The sequence below is a fragment of the Salmo salar genome, chromosome 10 (assembly GCF_965601325.2).
Source record: "Salmo salar chromosome 10, fSalSal1, whole genome shotgun sequence".
NCBI lineage: Eukaryota > Metazoa > Chordata > Actinopteri > Salmoniformes > Salmonidae > Salmo > Salmo salar.
This window is the reverse complement of record NC_138300.1, coordinates 84,859,632-84,881,640: the sequence shown is the minus strand read 5'-3', so window position 1 is coordinate 84,881,640 and position 22,009 is coordinate 84,859,632. Positions and strand designations below refer to the sequence as shown.

Genomic DNA, 22,009 nt, shown 5'->3' with positions numbered 1-22,009 from the left:
TTCATAGCTTTCTGAAAATGCAGTTAACCTGCTTTATGCAGAGCATTGTATCTGAAATCCTGAGTATAAATTGTCTGCCCCTATGCATTGTAGTTATCCTACAGTATCACTCACTTGTCTTTCTCTCCTGCTCTGTCCAGTCCAATGTGTACTGGCCCAATGTCCACTCCATCAACCTGACCCTGGTCAACGTGAGCCGTGATGACAACTTCTACATGCTGACCTGTATAGCAGAGAACAAAGTGGGGATGGCCAACGCCTCCATTCAGCTCACTGTCCATTGTACGTAGCTACCAATGACCAGTTCAAGTTTAAAGTTGTATTTATCAAATTGCAGACCACAAACACTCTCAAGTGTTTGCTGTTTGATGACGGTATTCAGCTCAATATTCATCTCAGAGGCCAATGTACCAACAGATCACACCAATATTCAGCTCACAGTCAGACCATGAATAATGTAGAGGTGTCAAGCACCTTGTTACAAAACTATTTAGATTTTAAATGCAGTTAAAGCGGCAATCTGCAGCAATAACAAGAAGGCCTCCCCACCCGTATAGATTGTAGCCTATGTTTTATAACTACTCTTATCCATTCTATAACTTTTTTATTTTACTAGGCAGGTCAGTTAAGAACAAATTCTTGTTCACAATGACGGCCTAGGAACAGTGGGTTAACTGCCTTGTTCAGGGGCAGGACAACAGATTTTTACCTTGTCAGCTCGGGGATTCAATCTAGCAACCTTTCGGTTACTGGCCCATCGCTCTAACCACTAGGCTACCAAGTAACTACTCTTATCCATTCTAGAACTACTCCTATCCATTCTATAAGTACTCCTATCCATTCTATAAGTACTCCTATCCATTCTAAAACTACTCCTATTCATTCTATAAGTACTCCTATCCATTCTATAAGTACTCCTGTCCATTCTATCCATTCTAGCCTATCCATTCGATCACTGCTCCTATCTATCATATTCTTACCATTCCATTACTATCCTATCCATTATATAACTACGCCTACTCTTATCCATTCTATCAGTACTGTTATGCGTTCTATCCTCTACATTCTGTCAGTGCCGAGAGGTCCTTGTGTTGAATATTGATCCGTGCGAGCTGGCGGGTGGTTCCCTTGGATGTGGATACTTCATTGATGAGAAGGCAGTGGTCCTTTCCGTGAAAGATGACAGCGATTTATAGAATGTTCATCACATAATGTGCGTGATTGCTTTCCAGCAGAGCGAGGAGAGGGGAGCTCTGACCCTGTTCGTTGGGAAACATCTGGAAGGTCCTGCTAGTTATTCAGTGGCGGTGCACTGGTGCTGCACTGCAAAGCCATTTGTTTTTGTTTGTGATGTTCTTTAGGAAACCACATGCTCTTTTGGTTTTCTTGATAATTGCCAATCATCCCAACAGCCGCTTGGCTTGTCTGTTGGAAACGCCTTAAAACAGAGAGTCAACAGCTGTGGTGATTAGTTAGACTAACTGACAGTCAAGCCAGGAAATAATTGCTGTCAGTTTGATATTCGCTCCACTATAGTTCCACACTTTGTGTTGGCACGATGTTCCTATGATCATCACAAACACTGTTTTCAAGGAACACTCAAAGTTGAAACCAAATTAGGTTATTGAGATCGATGGCATAAGGGAATCATTGTAGGGTCTCTGAAGAACCATAAATAGGATGGTTCTTTGAAGAACCATACAAAAATCCCAAACCAGGAATGTTTCGGCCTTCCAGGACCGGAATTGAATAGCCCTGCTGTAGGGGTTTAAGCTGCATTTGCATATTTTACATGGTTCCTTTAGAGTGAATTTTAGAGTTTCCAGTACCACCCATGACTGTGTTTGCAAGAGACACAGACATGGTTGTTGCATTCATTCATTTTCAGTCCTGTGGCCTTCAACAAGTGAGATCCTAAGTGAATATATTGTCAATAAAATGAAATGATTGGATTAGTTTAGAAAAATGTATGTTATTTATATTTCAGTAGCATAAGATTGATTGATTCATTAATGTACATGCATAAACATAGATGTTGAAACAAACAATTCTAAAAATCAACCTGCAATAGAGAATGCTGGGAAATATAATGATGGGTGTAGTTTTGGTTCAACTCTGTTTATTAACACCAACACTGGGGTTCTTTTACACCACTGAGTGTTCATTTAACTCTTTACAGTGTTGATTTAACTCTTCATTCAACACTAGTTAACACTGGAAAATGTTCTGTGTGCTGTTAAAGGGACATCTGCAGGCTGCCATACATTTCAAGAACCTTTTAGAATTCTGAAGAACCGTAGATGCCACTTCAAGAACCCCACACGTATCTCAAAGGTTCTTTATCAGGCAAGAGCTCATCAAAGAACCTTAAGAAATGACAAAGAACCATTTAAGAACTTTCATTTTCTTTTCAGTTAAACTCCCCAACATTGCTTAAAAAAAAAAAATGAAAGCATTTGATTGTTCCTATGGTGGACATTTCTCTGGCCCAGACTTACGTCCTTTATTAGACCACACTGTTTCCATCAGCTGGATACCATTACAGGGTAATATGATAATTGTTTGTTGCTCCTGCATTTACATTCATACTGACGGGTGATGGCAACAAGGGTGTAACACTATTCTCTCAGTACCCAATACATACAGTATTGATTGCCAGAGATAATGATGAGATCCGCAAACTCAAGTCTCTCTCTCTCTCCTACGCTCTCTTAACCTCTCTCACGCTCTCTCTCTCGCTCTCTCTCTTGCCCTCTCTCTCTTTCTCTCTCTCTTTCTCCCTGCTCTCTCTAAAGCACTTAGTTTTCACAGAGACCCCCTGCGTTTTACCTTACATTAACTAACAATGAGGAAATTGGCATGCTCTCTTAATGTGTATATTAACAGTGAATCGAAGTATGATTGATGCTTTATGTGAGCTCAGTATGGCACATTTACAGCCCTGTAATTGCAGATGGTTAGCTAGCTTTTAACATACCGACCATGGATGTGGAGTTACAGTATATGGTGGGCGCTTTTATTAGGTGTGATATTATTACTGCCTCTGGCTGCCATCCTTCAGAGTGGGTTATGTGTCCACTCAGCCAAAAGCCTGGAGACAACCCAATGTTCCTGTGGTCAGCAGCCACATCCTACCAGCAGCTTCAAAGATCAACAAAACACCATTTATACTGCTAGCCTTCAAACCACTCACAAGCAAGAACTAACACCCCCTGAACATTGGTACATACTGTAACTAGAAGACTGTGTGTGAGTCACATGTCATGATGCCGACACATTGAAAAACACATCTCTGACCTCGTTTATGTCTGTCCTCCCTCCCAACAGTCCCCCCCACCATCCTGAAGCTAGACGAGCCCGAGCGTCGCCATGAAACCTGCATAGAGTTCACGGTGCGCGGCAACCCCCAGCCCACCCTGCGCTGGTTCCACCGGGACAAGGAGATCCCCCCCAGTGACTACATCCGCACTGAGATGGATACCTACCAGGACTACCTAGAGGGATGCCTCAACTTCAAGGACCCCACACACCACAACAACGGCAACTACACCCTGGAGGCTAGCAACTTCCTAGGAGTCACCACCAAGACAGTGTATGGACACTTCCTCAACGCCCCGTTTTCAGACGGTAGGTAGATTTGACTTGCTATAGTAGCTATGTATAGCAGCGCAGGTATAAAGTAGCTTTATACCTATGACCTTTTCGTTAGTCCAACAGGATATTGCATGGATCGGAGCAGCAGAGCTAAAACTGTTAAGTGCTACTGTCTTATTAACGGGTTCACTGGTGAATATAGAAACGGTCTCTCTCGCTGTCACGCCTCTATTAATAAAGGGGATTTATTTAGAGATGAAGATAAGATCTCATTGGGAATGTTACTCTATTCTTTAGAGAAAAATCCTTTACTTGTAGATTGTCATTTGATAACAGTACATCCCCGGTCCTTCATCCCCCTCCCACCCCACCCATCATACCAAGACAGCACAAAAAAACGTTTGAAATATATTTTTTAATCGCAATAAATAGTAATACAATGGTAATTACAACAGCACTACTCACAATAATGTCAGATGAAATGTTTTGTTAGCAGCTCCAACAACATTTGGCCTATAACAGTCCCCCTCAATCCTGGTCCAGGCCCAAAGAGGTGCACCCCTCCCAGCATCCAACACACCAAACCCAATTAAGGGCTGAGGCAAATGTGTAATCAAAGTAAAAGAAATACCAGACCATACCATGCCAGAGATGGAAAGCAGTGTAGATCTGCTATGCTGGGAAAAGATGACTGAATGTTAAAACAGGGAGAAGCAACTGGCTTGCTTAATACTAAAGTGATTTCAGAATTGGGACCAAATTTTAAGGGAGTCCTTGATAATGGAATTCAATACATGGATGACGAGGTTCATAGGCAGTGGGGAACACAGTAACGAGACCGGAGAAGCTTGACTAACTCCATGACAACCCAAGTTGGACCATCCTTGTTTTCAAATGTGGAAACCCAGTAAACACACTTAGATATATTTGCTGACTAGTAGTACACCGTTAAAATGAAGTGCTTTGTAACACAAAAATGAGTAGTAACTGAGCTGCCAACATCTTAAAAGTAGACAAAACCATAACTTTGCTTGAGTATTGAAACATGGTTGTGGGGGTATTGGGACAGATTTAAGGTCACTGATAAATTCATCCTGAGGTGTTCTGAAACATGACATGGTGTGTTGTACCACCACGTAAGAGTTGTGCAACACCTTGCCTGAGACTGGGAGCACTAATCTGTAAAAGGTTGAAAATGCAATGGTGTTTCGAATCCTGTTTAGTGCAGAACTAGATCCTTCTGGAGTTTCCAGTTTAGTGTAAATGAGAGTCCCTCCTCATGTATATTCCCTTATATGGTGCATCTAAACTCGTCATTGGTAATTCCAAAAGGTCAAAGGGCCAGTATTTTGCTCAAAGGACACGAGAAAATATTGTTGTGAATAATTTTGTACTTTTTCAAGACCTGATTGAAGCTTCAAATGCTTGATCTTTTATTTGCAAATTATCAAATGACAAAACATTAACAGGTCTTTCACATTTTTATATTGATAAAGTAAGACAGTTCAATCTGTAAGGTATTGATCATATTCTTCTAAATCAAAAATGTCACATTATATTTCACTTTCATGGAAAAAAAATAATTCATTCTTGTACAAAACTTAAGCCCAGGGCTCAATGTGATCCACCAGTCATCCATTATGCTAATGTATGACCTGAGTCTTTATATTTAGATGGTACATGGATGGTTGTTCAGATTCATTAAAGCACAGTACAGTTGAGTTAGAGGATATGATTGACAGTTGTCAGTTCAGTTGGCATTTGTCTGATCCTGGACTTGATTGGCCAGCCATTGGGTAACGTAGTATGTATGCATGTTTTTCCGCAGGGAGACAAATGGCAAATCATAACAAGCAATAACGATGGTACATGCATGCATAATTAAGTTATCAAATGCAATAATATTAATTCATTGCAATATCAATACAATTCTGAATCATCAATAGCAATATGCAAAAAGCATATAGGTGATTAAGCTATGCAAATATAGCGAGAGTATAACAATATGAATGTCAAAAGTGGGATGCAATAGCATGTTGTGTGGTAGGCCAAAGCTACAGCAGGCTAGAATGGCAGTGGCTATTCAGTGTAGCATATAGTATGTGGGGTATATATATATATATATATATATATATATATATATATATATAATATATCAAACAGTAGATGAAGCTAATAGGCAAACAAGCCAGCAGTATTAACTGAAACTCAGGCAGTAATTTGCATAAAAAACAAGTGCACAAAAAGGTGCAAACAATGACGTGTCAATTAACAACTACATGTAGTAAGGAGAAGGCTGTTTTACTTGGACTATTAGCATTAGTGGCTGAAATGCTACACAAAACAAAAGTTCATATTGAGTGAATTCCTTTTCCTTCAATGTAATAACATTTTGTACTCTCATTATTATTGACACATACTTTCTTGGTTTGTTTTGGAGCGTTTCATCTGAGTATTTGGTGTGCTCTCAACTGTCTGAGTTCATGAAGGACCCGAAGACAGCGGAAGCACCCGCAAACTTGCCTGTTTTTATATTTGACCATAGAGTTTGCTAGAGGGAATGTGACCAATAAAATGTGATTTGATTTGACCTCTGCTTTAATTTACATAGCCCATTTGGAATGTAACATTATTTTTAATCTCACAAAGTTTCATGGCAACTGCGGCCTATAATTAGTGCCAAACTCTACCCTAGGAAAAGTATTACATTACCAGTGTCTTCCTTAAAATGATAATCGAAATTTTAACTGAAAATTAAATAAATATTTATAATCAATATTCATGCTATTAACCATTTGCAATTTAAAAACATTTCAATATACTGTATGAGAGATACTGTCTGCCAAAACATTATTTGTGTGTTTTGGTGCTGCCTTTTACGTATACTGAAACACCAGAAAGTGTTTTCACATCACTTTCTTAAAAACACAATGATTCAGATTGAACAACCACTTTGGTTGTTTCAGACTACTTCCATTCTGTTTTGAAATCCGTTCAGTGTATCGTAACACCTTCATCGTGTTTACATTCAAACACCTGCACTACTTGTCATGGTTTTACTACGCAATGATGGTGTTTTGAGTCTTTCTATTTTAACAGTGGAGAGTAAAAACAGTGTTCTTCTTTGAACATGCCCTGTGCATGTACACATTGGTTGAACACGCCACTGATGACTCCTCTTCTGTCTTCTTTTCCCACAGATTATGGTGATTATGGTAAGTGATCTTAGAAGACAGTCAACCAGAAATAGTACCATGACATAAATAGTACCATGATATGCAAGAGCCTGGAAGTCTCTAGCTCAAACACACAGATTAAACTGAAACAAAAGGTGATTAAAACAACTCTAGGGGGTTATGGTAAGTGATTTTTCTTTTCAGACAGTCAACAAGAAATAGTACCAGGAAATATGTAAATAGCACCGTGACATAAATAGTACCATGACATCTATTTAATAAGCAGAGCAACAAAAAGGTCATGGGAGCTTACATTTGATGTCATTTTAATCTTCTGATATTCACCAACCTAATTCCAAAATGTTGTTGCCACCATATACTGCCTACATTAGCTGGGTAAGACTCAAGGTTACAGCTAGACACCTCTATCATTGGAGGACCAACAGGCTCATTTAGTCTTTAATCTGTTCTAATTTAGGAGGTAAATGTAGAGGCAAGCACAGCCACTGACCTTCATCCCCAGGCCCTCAAATTGACATCACGCCAGAGCTTCATTGGGATTTTCCACGCATAATAAATCCTGAACGCGTAAGGGAAAGAGTGACAGATTGTTACTGTCAGTGCTCAAAATGATGTTGGATGAGTCCACTTGGTGGTAGGAAGGCAGGAAGAGGCCGGGCAGGACAGACGGGCTCGTCAGAAACACCCGGCGCTGTTCTGTTCTTTTCGGTTCCGTTCCGCTACACCACATTGCTTCGCACCGCAGCCTGTTAGCAGAGAGCATGATGGGAGGACAACCCAGGGGCATTAGTGTCTCCATAGAAGTGGATACAGATGAGAGACTTGAAAAGGTCTCATTGTATCAGAAATGGAAGCAGATCTGTGAAGGGCAACAACCCAACTGACTCTACACAGTTTACAAAGCATTAAGCATAACATCAGTTAGCTGCAAGAAATGTGAGTGTGTGTGCTGTAATTCGTTTATCTGGTACACATTGTAGGTCATACCCACCCTTCTCCCCTCCCATCATGGATTCCTACTCTGTATCTGCATCTCTATGCCTATGGCTAGTTGTTCAGAATGATTGTGTAGACTGCATGTTAGGTACTCAGGATATACTGCACATGTAACTGTCGGTTGCCTGTCAGTACTTTCATAAATAGTGTTTGTTTTGTCTTCATCACAGGGACTCCAACACCGACCATCACAGTAACACACAGGCCTGAAGAGGACACATTCGGGGTGAGTTTGAGAACACTGTGGTGCTCAAATAAGTGGCTTTTCTAATCTAGTGGAGATACCGCCTGTATACAGAACAGCAACTTCTTCTTTTTCCTGGGAACAACAACTAAAAAGAGGCTTCAGTTTGAGCTATTTTAATCCATTTCTTTTCTTTTTCACTCCCTCGCCTTGTAGCTCGCTCCTATCTGCCTTTTCCTTTTTGGCCACTGTGTTTAACAACTTCTTAAAAATGTAATTTCGCTCATCTTTGTGCTGTAATTGACTGGATGGAGATTATTACCTCATTTGAAGGTTTTAATGGGGAAGAGAGCAGTGACATGGGAGGAGAGACGACTTCCAATTGTTTGGAGTTCCTAATTATACCGTATGACGGTTTTTCTCTCAGTATAACTTCATTTTGGGCTTCTCCTTTTTGATTTCTCTTTGTTTTGTTATTGCCAGCGGAGAATGTATAAAGGCAGTTTTCAGTTAAACATTGCACTACTAATCCAGTTTTCACAAGCCCTGCATTTACTGTAGGTTTTGTGACTGTTGGCTATTCAGTTTTTTAGAGGTAGATATCTTTATTGTGAGACTTACTCTCACTAAGCCCTGTCTTGTCGTCTTCCAGGTGTCTATTGCTGTGGGCCTTGCTGGATTTGCCTGTGTCCTTCTTGTTGTCCTGTTTGTTCTCATCAACAAATATGGCCGACGTTCGAAGTTTGGAATGAAAGGTAAGAAACACCCAGTGTTCTTCTGAAAGGAAGTTATCATTTAGACATTGTTTTCTTAGGTAGTGCCTCAGCTGTCAAAATAAGACATTATACTGACTTTGTGCCTCTTTATCCCTTTCATGCCAAATACCTTGTTGTGTTATCTTTCTATGACATCCACCTGTGGTATTTCAATTTATTCCGAATTTCTGGGGACCCTATTTTTTTCCAAAGCATTTCTCTCAACCACACCCTACCCCAAATCTATTGACACAACCTTTAACCCCCCCCCCCCCCCCCCCCCGCGCTAGATTTAGATATTTACATCAACAAATAACCTTCAATTTATTTCTCTTATGAAAATAAACCAATAAATACATTTACTCAATAAAATTGTATTTTTCAAATTAACTCCCAAAAATGTTTGTATATTGGCTCAGGATTATTACATTTTTGGGGGAGCGACCACATTGCATTTTCCCTGGCGACCCCACTTGGGGTCATAACCCCGACCCCACTTGGGGTTGCGACCCTGACTTTGAATACCACTGCCATAAACTGTATACACAGTCCACTTTCTCATCTGTATACAGCACACAACAGTATCGCTACTTACACTTTATTTGATCTAGTGCTTGTCTTGGTATGTGGGCCAGCAGGCGGAGGTGGGGGTAACGCTTGCCATATTGCAGATTTGATTCCTGTGAAGAATGAGTTTGCAGTAGTGTCAGTAATGCCAACCAATTCCAAATATGGCTCAGTGCAGCCTAAGCTTATATTTTTTGAATCACGTCCAAGCACTACTTATCACTGTCTTCTGGTGGCTGATGCAGCTGGTTCCGCTGTGTACCGTGTTGGGCTTGGTGCTTTCTCTGACTGCAGCAGGAGGGGGTGATGGTGATGCAGTAGTAGTAACCACATCTCTCTCGGCTTCATGTCCCTTCCCCTGGAACAGCCCTGTCTCAGGTATTGGCTCTGCTGCTGTTATAAACTGTATGACAGTGTTTACAGTGTTTCAGGTAACACCTGCCGGCTTTGGCTGATGGTTGTGCATTGCCTGGTGCCATTTTGTGTAGACATAGCTTAGGGGGATTTAGACAACCTCTCTCGCTCTCTTTCTTTCCCCAGTCTCTCTCTCTCTCTCTCTCTCTTTTTTTTCTTTCCCCAGTCTCTCTCTCTCTCTCTCCCCAGTCAGTCAGTTACTCTCTCTCCTCAGTCAGTTACTCTCTCTCCTCAGTCAGTTACTCTCTCTCCTCAGTCAGTTACTCTCTCTCCTCAGTCAGTTACTCTCTCTCCTCAGTCAGTTACTCTCTCTCCTCAGTCAGTTACTCTCTCTCCTCAGTCAGTTACTCTCTCTCCTCAGTCAGTCACTCTCTCTCCTCAGTCAGTCACTCTCTCTCCCCAGTCTCTCTCACTCTCTCTCCCCAGTCAGTCAGTCACTCTCTCTCCCCAGTCAGTCAGTCAGTCAGTCACTCTCTCTCCCCAGTCAGTCAGTCACTCTCTCTCCCCAGTCAGTCAGTCACTCTCTCTCCCCAGTCAGTCACTCTCTCTCCTCAGTCAGTCACTCTCTCTCCTCAGTCAGTTACTCTCTCTCCTCAGTCAGTTACTCTCTCTCCTCAGTCAGTTACTCTCTCCTCAGTCAGTTACTCTCTCTCTCTCTCCCGTCAGTCAGTCACTCTCTCTCTCTCCTCAGTCAGTCACTCTCTCTCTCTCTCTCCTCAGTCAGTCAGTCACTCTCTCTCTCTCTCTCCTCAGTCAGTCAGTCTCTCTCTCTCTCTCTCCTCAGTCAGTCAGTCTCTCTCTCTCTCTCTCTCTCCCTCAGTCAGTCAGTCAGTCAGTCTCTCTCTCTCTCTCTCCTCAGTCAGTCAGTCTCTCTCTCTCTCTCTCTCTCTCTCCTCAGTCAGTCTCTCTCTCTCTCTCTCCTCAGTCAGTCTCTCTCTCTCTCCTCAGTCAGTCTCTCTCTCTCTCTCTCTCTCTCTCTCTCTCTCCTCAGTCAGTCTCTCTCTCTCTCTCTCCTCAGTCAGTCTCTCTCTCCTCAGTCAGTCTCTCTCCTCAGTCTCTCTCTCTCTCTCTCTCCTCAGTCAGTCTCTCTCTCTCTCTCTCTCCTCAGTCAGTCTCTCTCTCTCTCTCTCCTCAGTCAGTCTCTCTCTCCTCAGTCAGTCTCTCTCCTCAGTCTCTCTCTCTCCCTCTCTCCTCAGTCAGTCTCTCTCTCTCTCTCTCTCCTCAGTCAGTCTCTCGCTCTCCTCAGACTCTAGCTCTCTCTCGTCAGTCAGTCAGACAGACAGACAGACACACTCTTTCTCTCTCCCCCTCTCTCCTACAGATAATGACATCACAACTCACATTAGAATATGCCATGCATTGGACATTTGTGTGTAAGCATGTACCAATTATGGAATTGCTGCCACAATCACACACATATCAAAGGGATGTTTAATGCATTGCTTTCCTCCCTTACGTCCGTCTGGAGGCCTGTGGCATTGTATTTGTCTTTCATCATCAAGTGGAAAGTAATCAGTCCCTGTATCTGATGTTAACAACATTAGAATACCCCCAGGCCTCCCAATGAAGCCTGTAGTTCTCTAATGAATGCATATACCACTAGCTGACTGCTTGCCTTGGCACTTTGCCGTCTCCATTGACTTTCTCTTTTTCACTCCTGTTCCCACGGGGACATTTTTTTCTCCTCCTCCTGGCTCTATTCCCCCCCCCCCCATCTCTTCTCTTCCCCCGCCCCCCGTTCTCTGTGTTTCCTCTCCCTCTGTTTGACAACAACAGAAAGCTCTATCAATCCTTTTTAACCAAGGTAATTCAAAGCAGATTAAGCTGATAACATCATCGGATGTGGAATTTAAAAAAGTTAATGGAAGGAAGAGAGATTGAGATAGTTGCAGACGTTGGGAGGCAAAGTGCTGTCGGTAAAGGTACTGCAGGAGTGAGGGAGCAGCCGGTTAAACCCGTTCCGGCTGCTTTACTCTCCAGCTGTTTACATGCGGACACACAATGTCTCCTAGTTCCGCTGCTCTGCATGCATCCCCAGGCCTCATTCTCTCTCACACAGACACATCCTGGCTGCATACAGTCCATTTGGCAACCGTGAGCAAAGGGGAGTCTTGAGGGTTCGCTTGGGTGTCATTTACCTTTAAATGGTTCGTCTGATTAGGAGTCCTCATATGTCCCCGGTTAGCTGGGTCGTCTGATTGGGAGTTCTCATATGTCCCCGGTTAGCCGTGAGACGTGACTGCCAACAGCCCAGCACCACGCCACTCCCCCCTGTGTGAATACAGGGTATTAGAGAAAGGAAGGCAGGAACAGAATCAGCCATTCTCCCTGTGTCTCTGAGCATGTCTGCCATGTTCTGGTTTCCATGGTAATTCTGGCTGATTGGCATGTGGTATTAGGACTGGAAGGAGAGCAAGAAAGCTCACAAATGTGCTTTGGTGTGTTTTTTTAATGCCCTGCATTAAGAAAGAGCCTTTGGAATGCCGATTGACTTCGGGAGAAGAATAGTCTGGCCATGAAAAGCATTCATTGTGTCACCCTTGAGAAGTTTATTTTCTTCTTCATCCCGCCCCAGCCCCCCCCCCCCCCAAACAGTGGTCCTTTCTGTTCCAGAGTCCTGCTAGAGTGTTGAGGAAACCTGTTTGTAGACAAAGTATTGAGACTTCATTTCCTTCTTTTGGTCGCGGTCCAGTGGAATGAATGAATGAGAGTTGTTCATATGAAGTGAAGCGTTAATGACAGTAATCTACTCATGTTGTGACTGAAAGACCATCCCAGAGAAGCAACTGAAAGCTTGGCTAATACAACATCTTAACAGCATTGCAACCCAACACTTTTTTGTAAAGGAGTCCTTTTTTGCAGGTGTGTTTCTATGCCCACAGTTTATATGGCGGTGAAGCAGCAATCTCTATTTGGTCTCATGTGCTCTGTGCCTAGTTGTGAGGCCAGCCGGAGCTGAAAGGCCTGTTTGGTGTGAGCTGCTTGTCCATACCATCTCAGTCTTATCAGGACTCCCCCTGCATGGCAATGTAAGACCAGACCGCAGGGCATATTTAAAAATACCCTCTCCTTTAAGTTGATTCTCATTCCACCGTAGCAGTGGTCCTCTCTCTCTCTAATGTTAAACTTTCTCTGAGGGCTCACTGTGAGATCCCATTATTACTGTCTTAAATCTGACAGCAGGACCTTCACACTGATAGGAGAGGACTTCTTACTTTTTACTTCAGAGAAGGAGTGTGTGTGTGTGTGTGTGTGTGTGTGTGTGTGTGGTGTGTGCGCGCGTGTGTGTGTGTTTCTCGCACGAATGTACTAGAGGCTGGAGTACTGGTGAACTTGACAGCACACACAGCTGAGTCATCTGTCCCACACCCTTTATGTCCTGGGATAAATCTGACAAGGTCTTTTCCTGTGGACGTTTGTTTTACTGCCCCACTTTCATGGCTTGACCAGGAGCATCATTCATCAATCAGACAGCCGTCCTGTAACTGACATTACTACATAAACTCACAGTATTGCTATTTGGACTGCACCGCTCCTGGACTATACAGTGGATCTTTCTACATACAGACATCAGAGTGAATATCTGATCTTCACAACACCTCTCAGGAGGATGAATGACATTTAACATCAATGAAAAGATTTTACATTGTGTTACAATTCCACCACTTTAGAGAGCGTGAGATTAACCAGGACATTTTTTAAGCATGCAGAATTGATGCTCTGAAATTCTGCTATTAGTTTCTCAGTCTTTGTCCTTTTTGAATGCTGAGGTAAAATGTACTGTAGATTGTTTTGTTTGGTAACAATGGCTATTCACTGACGTTCTTACCTTCATTACTGCCACATTAACACCAACGTGTTGCATCAATAACATGCTAAAGCCTGTAATTATTCAACAATGGAAATGTTGCTTTGCCCAATATATGCCAGCCAGAAAATGTTCAATATGCTAATGAGACTGTTGACCTCACTAGAAATATTAAAACACGCTTGCTTGATTATCCCTCTCCAGTTAAATATGTTATTTATTTATTCAATACTTGTGTTGTGGTTAAAAGGAAATAATCTTTCAATGCACAAGGACCCTTTTTTCTTCACTGTGTCTTTACATCGCTCTACTCCACCTGGGCAAGAGCATCAAAACAATGCCATTATTTAAAGTCTACAATTGTTGCTGCAAATTGATAGGGACTGAATTCAAACAACTAGTGCCACCCCTGCATAAAGTATACTGAGGGTAGAAACGTGGCACAATCAACTACACCAAACATTGAAATGACAGTAATTTAATATTCCATACAATCTATTTGAGCAGTATTCACTGTTGATTTGGAGAATTCCCACAGACTCCCCACCTCTCTAAATTGCTTCTAGTCCATATTTATTTTGCCCGGGGGTTGAACCTGCAGAAGGGCTTCGGCTCTGGAGAGTGGTGCTGTAATACCCAGATTAAACTCCAGGCTGGCGCCGTGACATGTTGTACTCCATCGGATTGATTTACTCACATCTCAGGCCTGAACGCTAGGCTACAGTACACTGCAGCACACCTTCTGGATGATGTTTAGGTTTTTCCTTCCTCCCCAGAGTGCTTGATTGATTTCTAAGCGCAGTTATCTGGTTATAATTACAAGTTTTGTGAGAGGCACAATGAACAAGAGATGGGGAGAGGGATGCCTTGAGTGGCCTCATTTGTTTCCATTGACAGAGTGGTAACCGGTGATCGATTGTAGATGCCAGGGCTGTAGCAACCACCTCCAACCTCTCTCTCTCTCTGTCTGTATGTCTGTCTGAACAGCCTGGAGAGTCAATGTGTTGTGCTGTAATGATTCACACTTTAGTGGCTGCTGGCTTCGCTATAACCTATTGGATTTTCATTTACAACTAGATAGTTGTGCATAGCTGTGCTTTTTCTGTACGGAGTGTGATAGAAAAGTCTGTTAATTATTGTGGATGTGGAATCACAATTCATGCGCTAGGTGTTATGGTATGATTAATATATGCATGGATCACGTGAACATGCTTTTCCTGAGCAGTCCATGTTATAGAGGGCAGCATAGACCCAACGGATGCAATTATTCAGAGACCTTTATAACCTGTCATTTGCTCTAAAAAAGGCGACTAACTAAATGGATGAGAATTATTTCTTACTGACAGGATGCGCCAGACCAGTTCGTGTTGTTACTGTAAATGTCCTTTGTGCCACTCAAGCCATCCCAGAACCACCCACCCCTGTGTCAATGTAATGTTTCTGGGAGCCGGTGCGGTTAAGGAGTCAGACCTTCTGCCTGTAGGGCATGCGCAGATTCATCTGGTGATACGGAGTTTGAAAAGCTCCGAAAATGAGGCTTTTAAAGAGAACGGGCTCGGACAGTGGACAAATGATTTCATTAGGCATCTGTGAGTCCACTTCTTCCCACAACAAATTCCCTGCGAAAAGGGGAAATTGAATTTTCGTTCTGAAGCAATGGTCCTTTATCTATATTCAATCTTATTTGATGTCCAGACAGCTTTAAGTGATGTCTGACTTTAAAACCACAAGATGTAATGTCATTTACCTTATGGGATTATTCATGAAATATGTTCAATTTGTTTAGAATAATGGAGATTATTAGAGGTCCAGCTTGCTCTTATATAGTGGATCTGTTCTCAACAGATGGGGTCTTAGCAACACAAGCAGGGGTCTCCCTAGCTGCACACCCTGAAACCATGAATCCCTATAGCACAGTCTGATTTCCATCCACAAAACCCACTGTATCCTACGACTAGTGGCCTGTGTGGGCCTGTCACTCAGTGTCACAGTGGTTCGAGGCTGGTTGTACAGCATTTGATTGGAAGAAGTCACGATGGCTTTAACAGCGTTGTCTTTTGCCCCTGTCTATTTTGAGAGCACCCCCGAGCCCTCTTCACTGGACCCACTGCTGGACCAGAGGAGCACCTGTCTGCAGAGCGAGCTGGTGTGCGTGTCAGTGTACAGAAACAGACAGGGCTGCTGGAGAGGGGAAGCGACTGGCGAGGGGAGCGAGACAGCGGATTAAGTCCTGACACTCATACTAGTGCTGTGTCTTGTCCATCGGTGACTAACTGAGCTTTTTCAGGCCTGAGTGCCCTGCAGCAACCCTACCTCCGTCCCTCCACCGTGCAGCTCAGCTCGTTGCTCCTGTCTGCTCTCGTTGTCCTCACTCTCTGCCCTCCCCCCTGACATCCTCCGTCCCATGTCTGTCACAAGGGTTTCCCTTTCTCTTTGCAACACTACCTGTGTACCGCCGAAGGGCGATTAGCACACACCAGTGAAGCAAAGTACATCATTCATGACTGGCTGGGTTTTGGCCACGCCACTGCAGAGTCTGAGGGGAACTGCTTAGAATGCTATCGTCCTACATCACTGGAATACATGACTGTGGATTATTCAAACAGCTCTGTAAGGCATACCAATGATCCACTGGCTTGTGAAATACAAGTAGAATCTTTTTTTGTTACAAGTGTCACACACTTCATTTTAAACATGGCTATTAGCTACCCACGTACATACCTACATGCTCTTTCAAATGGCTATCCTTGGTTTCATGCGGAGATATGATGGTGAAAACGTGCAGTCAGATATATATGTGTGTGTTAGTATTTATTTGTTTATTGTGCCTTATTGTGCCTTTTTGCTTTATTCTCATACTCATTGCTCAGTTAATTAGAATTAAGTTAACCCAGTACTCAAGTTAGGCACTAAATCAAGTGATTTATTATATCCTATTTTAAGTCTGGCTTTGCCAGCCTCCTCAGACTGTAGGAGGAAGGAGGATTTGTGGCAGGTATTTCCTTTGGAATACCTGTTTATACACCTGGCTTAAGGCAGCTTATCAGAGTTAAAGGTGGCATCCCCATCATCTCAACAACATGCCCTGGCAGTTTAAGCTTCCTTGAAATGGTTTAGAGGGGATTGAACAGTGCGGCCTTCTCTCTCCCCATTGCCCCAGATCATTCCCTCCCATCTGCCATCACTTTTCTGTGCCACGGATAAAAACAAAACAGGAGTCCTCAACACCCTCGTTACTTATTTATCCCAGTTAAAGATGCATGAGAGACGCCCTGGAGATGCTGGCCCTCCTCCACTGTCCCTGTCCTAGAAATAGCCGAGAGTGAGTCAACTAGCTGAGGCACCGACCAACCAGGGCATTGCTCCATAATCACTACAGCAGCAGACACAGGGCCATATGAAAAGAGGCCAGCGTTGAAGCTTTAGGGTCCTGCTCTGTTTGCTGGGTGGGAAGCCACTGCCAGCCCCCATGCCAGCCCCCAGCAGACTGGCTGGGAATGTGTTGGCAGTGGTACCTCTGAAGCCTACCTACCTACTCCATCCAAAACATACACTACCTCGCTACGTCTCACTCAATCCATACAGCTTAATATAGCCCTGCCCGGATGCACATTCTGGAAATAGGACCTCAGCAAGAAAGAGAACCAGTATGTGGACTGCAGGGGAGGACGGCTGATAATGGTTGGAACCGAGTGAATGGAATGGCATCAAACACATGGAAACCATGTGTTTGGTGTATTTGATACTGTTCCACTCATTCCACTCCAGTAATTCCCACGAGGGTGTCCTCCCCAATTAAGGTGCCACCAACCTCCTGTGGTGGACTGGAGAATGTATGTTATTTTTTACACACAAAACTCCATACAGAGAGTACCATGGGAATAATATGTAATAATATGCAGTAATACATGTTAATATGACATGATGGCTGGGCTCTCCATTCACTTAAAAGGAAGAAGTGACAATGTAATGGCCATATAAGAGGATTTAGCATTAATTCTCCGCCCCTTATTAGTGGTGTATTAGTCCATTTAACGCTCTAATGCTCCACATTGCATCTGATTCCAAATGAATTTAGTTCCCATCAAAGAAAGAGAATGATGTGCTTCACATACAGCAGACAAGACGATGGGCCACAGGAGGTTGGTTTGCTGTGCACAGAATCATGGCTGGGTTTTCAACGACCTTGTCCGAGAGATATAGAATATACAGTAGTACAGTATAAAGCATAACATGGAAAACAGGAAAACAGCCTGGCTGGGTGTTCATTACCATTTAATTGCTCATTTAAAGATATACATAATTATGGACCTCTTAAATGTATGTTTAAACACTTTCTTGTTCTGCAAAACAGCCATATAGTTTCCCCAGGTCTGTTCTGAAAGGCAGCAGGATCTGGAGAGAGAACCTATGGGACAGAACATCAGTTCTGGAAATTCAAAGCTTTTTGTTGTTGTTGAATTTTTAACATCCAATATCTGGTTATGGTAAAATGCTTAATTTATTTAGCTGACTACGCATGAAGAAAGCATGTCTTTCACGCTACACATGAAGAAAGCACATAGTGAAGTCTATGAATTAAATACGGCTAAGAGTCCGACCTCATTTGATTCTGTTGTTTTTGTCAGTTTAAGAGGGAAAGCATTTTGCGTGAGGTGAAAGTTGCCAAACGCATTTTCAATGGCATGCTAAAACCAAAACCCAGTCACTTTGAAACTGAAAATGGAACAAAACTATGGAAAATCAATTATAGAGTGATTCCCCTTGTTCTCAGCACCAAAGTAACAAAGTACAAGGCTTTCTCTCTATTGGAAACATGTCCAGACGGAGTGAGAAGCTGAGAGCTTTAGATGCTCTTCAAACAGAGAAGGGAATAGACAGATGAAGGCCCTTGTCCCACACCACTCAGGCCCTCTCATCTAGAGAGATCTGAAGGACTCACTGTGGACATCTCCAAGTCAGACATGGGACACTCACACGGACTGGTCTTCATCACTGAGTGTTTGTCCGAAGACAACTTTGAACTGCTAATGGCGAAAGAGAAGTTTTGTTACATTTTGTTATTCATACTGGATCAGAGGTTTTCCCGATTTTTCTTGTGTTAACTTTAAAATGGTCCCTTGGCTTTTCCCAGTCTTGCCTTTCTGCAGCCACTTGCAACCAGTAGGGGATTTGAGACAAATCAGAGTATATAAATCAAGTCATCAAATTTTAGTTATATATATATATATATATATATATATATATATATATATATATATATATATATATATATATATAAATAAACAAACAATGGGATGTATAGACATTATGGACAGTATATGAATAGAATATGTAATATATCTGAAGAATACATAGGATAGAATAGCATACAGCAATAGTTAAATAGGATAGGTCTTGACTAGAATACAGTATATACTGTACATACTGTATGAAGTGGTAAAACATGATCAAAGTGACCAGTGTTCAATGACTATGTACACAGGGCAGCAGCCTCTAAGGTGCAGGGTTGAGTAACTGGGTGGTAGTCGGCTAGTAACAGTGACTAATGTTCAGGGCAGAGTACTGGGTGGAGGCCGGCTAGTGGTGACTATTTTACAGTGTGATGGCCTGGAGATACAGTAGAAGCTGTTTTTCAGTCTCTCGGTCCCACCTGTACTGACCTCACCTTCTGGATGGTAGCGGGGTGAACAGGCTGTGGCTCAGGTTGCTGAGGTCCTTGATGATCCTTTTGGCCTTCCTGTAACACTGGGTGCTGTATATGTCCTGGAGGGCAGTTAGTGTGCCCCCGGTGATGTGTTGGGCAGACAGCAACACCCTCTGGAGAGCACTGCGGTTGTGGACGGTGCAGTTGCCATACCAGGCGGTGATACAGCCAGACAGCTCTCAATGGGGCATCTGTAGAAGTTTGTGAGGGCTTTAGGTAACAAGCCAAATTTCTTCAGCTTCCTGAGGTTGAAGAGGCGCTATTGTGCCTTCTTCACCACAATGTCTGTGTGGTTGGACCATTTCAGATTGTCAGTGATGTGTACGCCAAGGAACTTGAAGCTTTTCCACTTCTCCACTGCGGCCCTATTGATGTGGATGGGGGCATGATCTCTCTGTCTTCTGAAGTCCATGACCAGCTCCTTAGTTTTGTTGATGTTGAGGGAGAGGTTATTTTCCTGGCACCACTCCATGAGGGCCCTCACCTCCTCTCTGTGGTCTCATCATTGTTGGTTATCAGGCCTACCACTGTTGTGTCGTTTGCAAACTTGATGATTGAGTTGGAGACACACATGGCCACACAGTCATGGGTGAACAGGCAGTAGACAGGAGGGGGCTGAGCACTCACTCTTGTGTGGCCCATGTGTTGAGGATCAGCGTAGTGGAGGTGTTGTTGCCTACCTTCACCACCTGAGGGTGGCCCATCAGGAAGTCCAGGACCCAGTTGCACAGGGCGGGGTTCAGACCCAGGGCCCCGAGCTTAATGATGAGCTTGGAGGGTACTATGATGTTGAAGGCTGAGCTGCAGTCAATGAACAGAATTCTTACATAGGTATTCCTCTTATCCAGATGTGGTAGGGCAGTGTGATGGCGATTGCGTCATCCGTGTATCTGTTGGGGCAGCATGCAAATTGCAGTGGTCTAGGGTGTTGGGTCAGGTGATATAATTCTTAACTAGCCTCTCAAAGCACTTCATGATAACAGAAGTGAGTGCTACGGGGTGATAGTAATTTACATTAGTTCAGTTACCTTCACTTTCTTGGGTACAGGAACAATGGGGGACATCTTAAAGCAAGTGGGGACAGCAGACTGAGATAGAGAAATACATGCTCTGAGGACGTGGCTAGGGATGTCGCCTGGGCCGGCAGCCTTGTGAGGGTTAACACGCTTAAATGTCTTATTCAGGTCAGCCACGGAGAAGGAGAGCTCACAGTCCACGGAAGCAGCGGTGGCTCTCATCAGCGTTTAGCTTGTCCGGTAGCAAGACGCTGGTGTCCGCAACGTGACTGGTTTTCCCTTTAAATTTCGTGATTTTCTGGGGTCCCTGCCACATACGTCTTGTGTTGGAGCCGTTGAATTGCGACTCCACTTTGTCTCTGTACTGACGTTTTGCCTGTTTGATTGCCTTACAGAGGGCATAAATTGACTGTTTGTACTTGACCATATTCCTTGTCACCTTGCTGTGGTTAAATGCGGTGGTTTACGCTTTCAGTTTTGCTCGAATACTGCCATCTATCCACGGTTTTTGGTTTGGATAGGTTTTAAGCCTGAAGAACAACCAAATTACTCAACATGCAAATGTTGTACGTGGAGGAAGTGTTACCAAGTACACTGTGAAATGTTTTGGAAAGCTTTAATGGAAGAACCTTCAATATTGATCCAATCTCTTTTATATGGACTGTAATTGATGCAGATATGTATCCAAACACTGGATACTAAAGAAAAGTGAATATCTGTGATCACTCACTCAGAGAGTGAGAGAGCTCAATTCTGAAACCAGATGGTTGTTATGTCTACTGGATGACTTCCAATTTACTGTTAAAATAATACAGCCAAAAAACCAAAATGTTCTGCGATACCTCCTATGAAGTAATGTAGCTTGACGGTTTATTTTGGTTGACCTAAACAGGTCAGTGAGTATGTACACAGGATTTGTATGGGACACAAGTTTAAAATGGAACAGAAGTTCATCAAGCATTCCCCCTTTGATTTAAAACATTGTTTTGCAGTTCTGATGAATTTCTCAGCTCTTCATAAAAATGTTTTTTTAGTTTATCATACTACGGTCATCAACAATTCAGGAATTTTAACCACTTTTTAAAAATGGACGTACATCTATAATTTCAAAGTTCATTGGATTACACATAATTGAAAAACACATTTCATAGAGAATGTAACAAACTGGACTGTATGTAGTAACTTACTTTGAAGAGATGGTGATTGGGTCTAAATAGGTGTTTGGCGTTTGGTAGTCTAAACTCAGTGTACTATAACTGCCATTTCCCGAAAGTCAGACTCTTCCTACAAACCAACTCATTTTCCTCAACTTCAGAAGCATCTGCATTCACCAAATGTTGTATGGTGATCCTTAGATATATTCTCAAGACTTGCCCAGAGTGACCGGGTCAATCAATTACTAATACTCTTAGTAAAAGTATTTGTCTTCAACTCGCAATCCGTGGATTCTATTCGATAGATTCTAATTGCATGTTAAACATCACAGCATAATTGAAAGATATATGGTGCGTAGAAATCCAAAGAGGGTGGCCAGCAGAGATAGGTGGGCTGAGGGAAGCTGAAGGTTGGGATGTGGAATTGGAGACAAATGGGAGTGGAATTATTTAATTTTCCTGTGGGGGGTGTGTGCAGCAGCTCTCGGGGAACTCTGTGTGTGTGTGTGTGTGTGTGTGTGTGTCTTGGAGGGCTGGTGGCCTGGCGGTTGGAATCTTGGGCTGGTGACTGATGGGTCGCTGGTTCTGGTCCCCGTTTTTGACCTTGTTGGAGATCT

The 22,009-nt window shown here is 43.0% G+C and overlaps 1 protein-coding gene across 5 annotated transcripts in view; it reads left to right on the top strand.

Moving 5' to 3' along the window:
- Positions 1-22,009, top strand: part of ntrk3a (neurotrophic tyrosine kinase, receptor, type 3a) — a 298,276-nt gene that overhangs the window by 175,589 nt on the left and 100,678 nt on the right. For 3 of the 5 annotated variants that reach the window (XM_014124434.3, XM_082957200.1, XM_014124430.3), the window contains exons 7-11: positions 141-282; positions 3,328-3,627; positions 6,795-6,809; positions 7,958-8,013; positions 8,624-8,726. In XM_014124434.3, the coding sequence (XP_013979909.2) occupies positions 141-282; positions 3,328-3,627; positions 6,795-6,809; positions 7,958-8,013; positions 8,624-8,726 (616 nt within the window). The remainder of the gene's footprint in view (positions 1-140; positions 283-3,327; positions 3,628-6,794; positions 6,810-7,957; positions 8,014-8,623; positions 8,727-22,009) is intronic. The other 2 variants (XM_014124435.3, XM_082957199.1) reach the window with 1 other exon arrangement.